This window comes from Gossypium arboreum, chromosome 4 (assembly GCF_025698485.1).
Source record: "Gossypium arboreum isolate Shixiya-1 chromosome 4, ASM2569848v2, whole genome shotgun sequence".
Lineage (NCBI taxonomy): Eukaryota > Viridiplantae > Streptophyta > Magnoliopsida > Malvales > Malvaceae > Gossypium > Gossypium arboreum.
In genome coordinates this window covers 2,739,874-2,748,358 of record NC_069073.1, presented here as the reverse complement: position 1 = coordinate 2,748,358, position 8,485 = coordinate 2,739,874, and the positions used below count along the sequence as shown (strand labels likewise).

Here is an 8,485-nt window from a genome sequence, read left to right as displayed (position 1 = left end):
ATAAAAGTTAAATGGTTTTCATTTTGTCAGGTAAAATTCGATCGGTTTCGTGAGAATGGATTATAGTTGCAAATATATATTTTACTAAATCAAATTTATTAATAGAAATGAACAACAGTTAACAATCACACTTCACCAAAGATATGATAATACGAAGAAAGTAAACGTAGTTAAACACCATGCCATACGATAAAATCATGTTAGAACACCATTCTCATTCGCATCACAACAACCAAGTGGCAATGATAACACAGCAAAGTCCACCCTCAAATCCCACCATCACTTTATTCAAACGACCACCTTCAAATGTATACTCCCTTCTTTCACACTCCTCCCCAACCCCCCTTATGTTAATATTAAGGACACCCATAAAAGTTATCAACACTCTTCTTCCACTACCACGTACCATAAATACCCCTCATGTTCCAAATAAGAAACCTCTTACTAGCAATAAAGCAACACATGAGGACCACCCACACCCACAGAGACAGCAACAACCTTACCCACCAAAACACCAGAAAACAACACCCCACTTAACAAATCATATATACAGCTAGCTCTCAGCAACATCCAACCAAACCAACACAGCTCCATGCAGGTATAAAACAAACCCACAGCCGCTATACCGCACCAGGAGTATAACATTTCTACATTACAACACTTTTACATTTGCATCTTACTTTTATTAGTTTATATAGATACAAATATTGATTTTTATCCATCTAATATCTCCAAAAGGTACATATGGCACAGCCGAACTAACCCATTTTTTTGTTTGCACGCAGACATTTCTGTATTTACAGTCTTGTATTTGACATGTGTATGTATGTATGCTTTTCCACTCATTAGACTTTAGAGGTAACATCACAAGTGTTACTTGGCATTGGAAATAATCTGAATCATAGAGGCTCTTAGTTGTTTGTCACCGCATTTCATGATCAAGTCCACATAGTCCATAGCTTCTGATGGTAGTAGGCCTTCCAGGAAAAAGTTAAATAAATGTGAATGAGTTACCTTCATCGCCTCAATGCAATCTTCAAATACCCTCTTTTCTTCTTCTCCACTCAGCTCCGTTGCCTCTAACAATGGCAGTACATCTTTCTCCTCCTCATCAAAATGTTCTTTACAGTGTTTCTATACCTCCCCAAAAACACTAGGATAAATCAAATATGAACGAAAATAGCACATAATCAAGCGTATCATAATCTATATATATATTATAGGAGAGTAAATTTATATAATACCTGTAATGATTTGAGGCGGGTGGAAAGATTGGAGAGGCCTTCCTTGCTGGCAGGGGTCCCGTAATCCATAACTCCGATGGATTTCATGTCTTCTTTGATGCCATTCATAACCGGTAGGTCCCTTGCATGTTCCTCGTTTGCAGCTTTACATAGTCCTGCAATCAATTATAATTGGAACCAGTTTTACATTAAAAAAAAAAGTTCTCTCTATTTAGATTTGGTCCAACCAAATTATGGATAAAATATTCTATTCAAGTTAGAAGCTCCAGCGGATAATGTGAAAATTAAATCTATTCAAAATTGAGTCTTAGCTAGATTGGTATTAGTATTATTGATAATGTAGTAGGATGTGAGTCAAATGTGTTGAATCACATTTTCCTCCTATTTATAAGTTGAGAAAATGTTATAAATAGTTCTAGATATTGTGTCAAAAAAAATATGATTAGAACCTATTAATTATAGTTAAGTTACATCCTATTGAAAAATAGATTAATTTTTAAAAAATAATTTTATTGTACTCGAATGATTTTGCATATAATATATATATAAATATAAAAACCAAAAATACCTCCTAAATAATTATAACTTACTTTTTAAAATTAAAATACACGTTTTTAGTCATTTGCACCTGTATTTGTGCTAATAAAATAAAATATTTTCAAAATATTATTTAAATTTTAAAACTATTCATAATGTTAAAATTTATTATTAAAATGAAATTATATAGTTAAATAGTTTTATTAAAATAATAAATTATATTAATATTTTTTTTTTTTATATATGTATTGAAAATTATACTGTTTGGATGAATATTTTAATAATTAAAATTTTATTATAAATTCAATTCTATAACGGAGTTATTTTCCATATATCAGTACTTGATGGAATGGATGGTACCTGGATCTGCTCTTTGGAGCAGGGGAAAGACGATTCTCTCCTCCATCTGAGCATGCTCCAACATCACCTCCAGCAATTGAGCGTAATTCTTCTCCAACTTTTTCAGCTCCATCCTCGGACTTCCCACCGCCGGATCTACCGTCTTCCTTTTCCCACGCGTCCGTAAATCCTCCACCCACCTCACCATCCTCTCCAGGTGCCATGTAATGCTCCTGTGCTGCAACCGCGTTACCTTAACCACCAACGGCGTCCTCTCTACCAAATCAAACCTCAGCGGCGGGTGCGGGAACTTCTCCTCTATGAACTGTAGCAGCGTCTCCCGGTGACCCGACACCGTTTCGGGCCCGATCTCCAGCGCAAGTGTGTCGCCCTCGGTGGGAACCAACTGCAGGGACACGTTCTTGTGAAGCAATGCGAACCTGATGTAGGCGGCGACTGGACTCGAAGCAGAACCGTACAAGCGGACGGTGGGTGCCACCGGAGCAGGCCTAAAACGCCTGGTGCAATCGCAGGGGGCGATCTCCGCCGTGGGTTTCTTTGACTTAAAGAAACAATTCCCCATTATTTTAGGTTTCAAATTAGAGAATAGAAAATGAGGAAGAGGCAAATGGAATAATAAGAAAGAGTGAAATAAAAGAAAGCAAAAGTAGATAAAGACGATAATGGCGTTAGTTAAGGAATGCGTTAAAGCATCAAAACGAACTGAAAGCGATAGTAAATGATTAAGGATGAGAAATCATGGATTCAATTATTATTCTTATGGAAAGAGAGTTGTTGGAGAATCTGAGAGAGAGATTGAAGTTAGGGTTTTCGGTGAAGAAAGCAGAAGCTTGTATAGCAAGCTATAAAATGAGATGGTATGTATGTATGTTAATGTACCTGCATATTCCCTCACTTTTTAAAAGAGAGAGAAATGAGGTGTATTTGGTAGGGTTCCCATTGATGGAGTTGTTAAATCAACACAAGGTGTGCTGCTGTAGGTAGAGTAATGAGAGATCAGAATGGAAAGATCTTTGGTTTCAACCATAGGTTGGAGAAATGTTCTATCTTTGAAGTCGAATTGTGGGACATTCTCGATAGTGTCTTGTTGGTGCAAGGAAGACAATATGATAGAGTGTTAGTGCAGACAAATAGCTTAGAAGTTCTTGTGGTTAACAGGTAATTTTTGTTGAAGATTTCAAACTTAGCAATAATTAGACGCATAGCTCAGCTCTTAAAGAATTTGGAGTGTTGGTCGCTTGAACATGTTCCTAAAGAAGAAAATGATGAAACTGATCATATTATCAAGTTGGCGTTTAACAGGGAAGAAGGCTTACAATTATTTGCAATCCCTCCCTTAGATTCTTTCTAGCTTATTGTAAATTTGTTCACCAAAAAATGTAATATAATAATTATTTATCTCATTTTTGACAAAAGAAAACATATAGACCAGAATCAAAATACTTTTAACAGGTTTTCTTGGCCGAATTTGATTTCAACATGGAGTATAAGTTAAGGAAAGCCAACGTAATGGCTGATGCATTAGGCCAAAAACTAGAGTTTACAACAATCAACCAGCCAGATATTGGAGCGCATTAGAGAGAGATTATCCCATGATCCCAGCCAAAACTTTGATGGAACTTGCCAAAGAAGGGGAAACAATATGATTTTGGCTCGAGAGAGATTTATTATACAATCAGGGGCATCGTCTTTATGTGCTTCGATATGAGAAATTGTGAAAGGAAGTCATGTAAGAGTGCCATGATTCGAGATGGGCTGGCCATCCAAGGATGCACCGCACATTAGCTTTATTGGAGGACTGTTATTATTGACCTCACATGGGTGATGATGTTGAAACCTATGTGAAGATTTTTCTAATGTGCCAACAAGACAAGATAGAGTTGAGAACTTCAGTTGGTTTATTGCAACCTTTTCCCATTCCGAAACACCCATGGGAGAGTGTATCCATGGACTTTATTATTGGCTTACCTAAATCTGATAGATTTGCGAGTATTGTTGTTATGGTGAACAGATTTTTCAAGTATAAAACCTTTCTTCCAGCAACCAAGGAGTGCCTTGCAAAGGAGGTAGCTTGTTTGTTCCTTAAATATGTGGTGAAATATTAAGGAGTGCCACAATTTATTATTAGTGATCAAGACAGGTGATTTACGGGTCAATTCTGGACAAAGTTGTTCAAGTTGATGGGGTAAGACTTGAACTTTTTCACTAGCATGCATCCACAAATTGATTGGCAAACCGAGAGAGTAAGTGTTTTGTTGGAGATTTATATTCAACACTATGTGAATGCCATACAAAAGGATTGGCCAAAGTTGTTAGATGTGGCCCAATTGTCTTATAACTTGCAATGAAGTGGGGCCACGAATCGGAGCCTGTTTGAGATAGTGATGGGGCAACAGCCACTCACACCCAACACTATTGCGACTCGGTATGCAAGACTGAATCCAACAGCTTATCAATTGGCTAAAGATTAACAAGAGCAGTGTAACGACCCGATAGTTAGGGGTGTCGGAAAGTGCATTTTTTAGACTCTGTTCCCATAAATCAGAATCATAAATATTTTTAATAAATATTTACGAGGTTAGTTAGTAATGAATTAGATTCTGACTAAGTGAATTTTGTGAAATTAAGAGTTATTCGAGTATAAGGACTAAATCGCATATAGGGTAAAAGTTGAATTATAGATTAAAATTAATTAAAAGGATTAAAATAAAAAATATCCATTTAATCTGGTATGTGGACGACATTAATGGGTTATATTGTATGTTTATATGTTAATTTAATATATATTGAAGTTATAATAATAATAATAATAGTTAATGTATAAAAACAAAACCAAAATATATTCATTCTTTATTTTATATACATGAAAACAAAATTTAGAAAAGAGAAAGAAAAGAAGAAGGGTTAATGCACGTCACAAAGGGTTTCAACTTTTTAACTTCAATTGGTTAGTCAATTTAGTTCATTTTCTTATAATTTTTATATTTTTGGAATCTCGGTATTTAGAACTACCCAACCCATGATGAAATTTTAGCATTGATTAAGATTTTAGATGTTGTTATTGTTGAATAGTTTTAGTATTAGGGATTAAATTGATTGATTTTTAAGCTAGAAATAGAAAAGGATTAAATTGTAGAACAAATTGTAAATTTTGAGTAATAGGGATTAAATTGTGAAAATTTTGAAATTTAGGGGTTTAATTGAAAATAGGGAGCTAAATTTATCTTAAAGTGAAATTGGTATAAAAATATAGGATTAAATGTGGAAGATAAAAATTAGTCTCGGTTTAGAGACTAAATTGAAATTTAAGCAAATACTGAGTAAAAATTGAAATATTCAATGTGGAATTGTATTGTGTTGTATTGATGTATTTTAATTGCTTTAACTTCATAGCTAAAGTCGTGTCGGAATCCTCGACTAAAAAGCAGAAAAATAAAATCGACGTCGAATAGCTTAGAATCTATGGTTTTTGTTTCTATAATCCGAACTAAATTGTAAATTATTGCATTTTGATTTCTTGCAAATAGTAACCATTTGAGGTGAGAACTATTGTGCTTTACAATTGAAATGGATTGATTTGGTATGTGACGAATTTACTGAAATTATATAGATTGAATTGAATTTATGTATATATGTGATAATGTGCTTATATGAAAATTCGATATTGGATATATAAATTGAAAGTGAAATGGAACCCTATTAACTATTTTGGGCTGATTCAGATATAGATGGCGTACCATGGATAGGAAGAGTTCAAGAATTTCTTCGACTTCAAGTCGATAAGGCATTGGGTGCCAATTTGCTTCGATTTAACCGATGAGACACTTGGTGTCAATTTTATATAGCGTTGGGCGCAATTATTACTTCAGATTTATCCAATGAGGCACTAGGTCCCAAACTGGTGTGTTGTTTGGATCCGTGTATCCGTTCGAGTCTGAGTCGTGTTAATAGGAGTAAATAAATAATAAAGTTTTATAATTGATATTGAAATGACAATGTATGTGAAATGGAAATGGGATAGTGGATTGAAAATGAAATGTGAAATATGTTGTGAACAAATAAAATATATGAGTTATGTACTCATGAATTGAATATGAAGTGAATTGTGCCATTGTATAAATGCAATGTTGATTGATATATGGAAAGTAATTTATATAGCAAGTGATGTGAATTAAGATAATTGTTTAAGCCAAATCAAGTATGAAATCATACTAACCATTGAATACAACATGAAACGATGTATTAATATGTATGAAATTGAAATGATGATATCTTGTAATGGTATGCTTAGTTAATAATGTGATTGAATAATTCAATTTAAGCATTCATGTATTACTATGTCTTTAAATGTTCGGATTATAGAAATATCACTGAGTTTTACTCAGCGTGCGGTTTTGTTTTCTGTATGCAGGTTAGGTATTTCTCTTTTGATCGCCGACTCAGCATCCAACAACGATCCCAATCTCAAATGTGGTGATGTTTACCTTTTGTGATGGCATGTACCTAGGATGTCTTAGTTGATAGTTATTTTGTGGATGGATTGTAAATGAAGTTATAAGTGTAATGTTAGTTTGAGTATGTAAACATACGTTTGTGTTTGAAGCCATAATTTGACATATTGTTTAAACCAATGCTTGATAGGTGTATGTGAACTTAAGCTTGATATTTAGGTAGTTATAAACTAGGCTAAATTGAGTGATTTTGGCATGTTTTAAACTTTGATTTGAATGATGCATGGTTGATATGTTTGATGATATAAATATGGTACCAATGAGGATACATTGGTTAGGCACCTAGGATGATTGTTTGAGCGTGTTTTGAGTATGTTTGATTGTGTTTTGAATAGGTTAAATGAATGGTTTTTGAGTTGCTTGGTGCCCAAGCAAGTAGGAAATAAACTTGTTGTTTAAGGTACATTTTAGGTCCACACGGCCAGACATACGGGCGTGTGACTTGAGCGTGTAAGACACAAGCTGGCACACGAGAGTGTAAGGCCATTTCGAGAGTTACATAGCCTGGCACATGGGTGTGTGGCTTGGCCAAGTGACCCAAGTCAATGAGTTATACGGGCACGAACACGGATTAGCACACGGCTATGTGTCCCTATTTCGAAAGTTACACGGCCTGAGACACGGACATATGTTTCAACCGTGTGAGTCACACGGTCGTGTGACCCCTACAATTGCATTTTTTCTAGTATTTTCCTAAAAATTTCAATTGTTCCCGATTTAGTCCTAAATCGTTTCTAAAGTGATTTTAAGACCTCAAAGGTTTGAATAAGGGACATTATGTATGTTTAATGAAGAATTATGTTATGATTATTGAAATGTTTTGAAATGAATGTTTTATGTTACGTTTATTCAGTAATGCTCTATAACCATATTCTGGCGACGGATACGGGTTATGGGTGTTACCTTTAGAGACTTAGCCAGAGGTTGCCCACACAAGGCAAATAAGTGCAATAAAAAATTGGGCTAATCAAAATCGTAAGGATGTGCAATATCAGGTTGGTGACTCAGTCATTGCTAAATTACACTTGATTCTATGCCATACCAGCTTGTACAAGGGGCTTATGCGATGGTATGAAGTACCTTTCAGAGTTTTGAATAGAGTAGGCAGAGTGGCTTACAAACTGACATTACCAGCAAAACTTGAGGTTCATTCGATGTTCCATGTCAATATGCTTAAGCCTTTCCATGAAGAATAAGATGACCTAAATTGAGGCAAATCCAAATGAGCGCCAATTGGGGTAATGGTCTCGTATGATCGTGAAGTTGAATGCATCATGGCAAACAACTTGATTCAACGGAAGTATTACGAGCCGAGGCATGAGTACCTTGTTCGATGGAGGGACTTCCCGACAATTAGGCTAGTTGGGAACCTATCGAGGCTTTATGGCAATTCCAAAAGAAGATAAACTAGTTCCGTTTCAAGGACGCGATGAGGGTGTCACTAGAACAGGTAGGGCAGAATATCATGGGTTGCACAAAAGAGCCTATGATTGATGCACACGTTTCAAATCTTTTATGTTCCCTTAGGGTCATTCGGCTCGATAGAATTGACCCATTACTTGGAAAAAAACTCAAAGTCCATCTACTTGGATCTTGGTTAAAATCTAAACACTTTAGTAACTTGTATTTTTACCAAGATAATTATTGTAAATCCTAAAGCATAAAGATGTATAGAGTTTATATCCCTTCGGGCTCTATTATTGTAGTTAAGAACTAATTTCAGCCATTGATATAATTCGTTCTGTATCATTAGATCTAGAGAAGCTTAACTACAAATAGACTCATCTCCCTTCATTTTTAATCATTTCATTTTTGAGTTAAAAGAATAATTTT

At 35.0% G+C, this 8,485-nt stretch overlaps 1 protein-coding gene across 1 annotated transcript; it reads right to left on the bottom strand.

The window, feature by feature from the left end:
* Positions 1–599: 599 nt before the first annotated feature.
* Positions 600–2,999, bottom strand: LOC108458481 (uncharacterized). The gene is made up of 3 exons (XM_017757902.2): positions 2,142–2,999; positions 1,245–1,399; positions 600–1,134 (listed from the first exon to the last, which is right to left on the bottom strand). The coding sequence occupies exons 1-3, from the start codon at positions 2,701–2,703 to the stop codon at positions 874–876; spliced, it is 978 nt and encodes a 325-aa protein (XP_017613391.1). The 5' UTR covers positions 2,704–2,999; the 3' UTR covers positions 600–873.
* Positions 3,000–8,485: the final 5,486 nt, after the last annotated feature.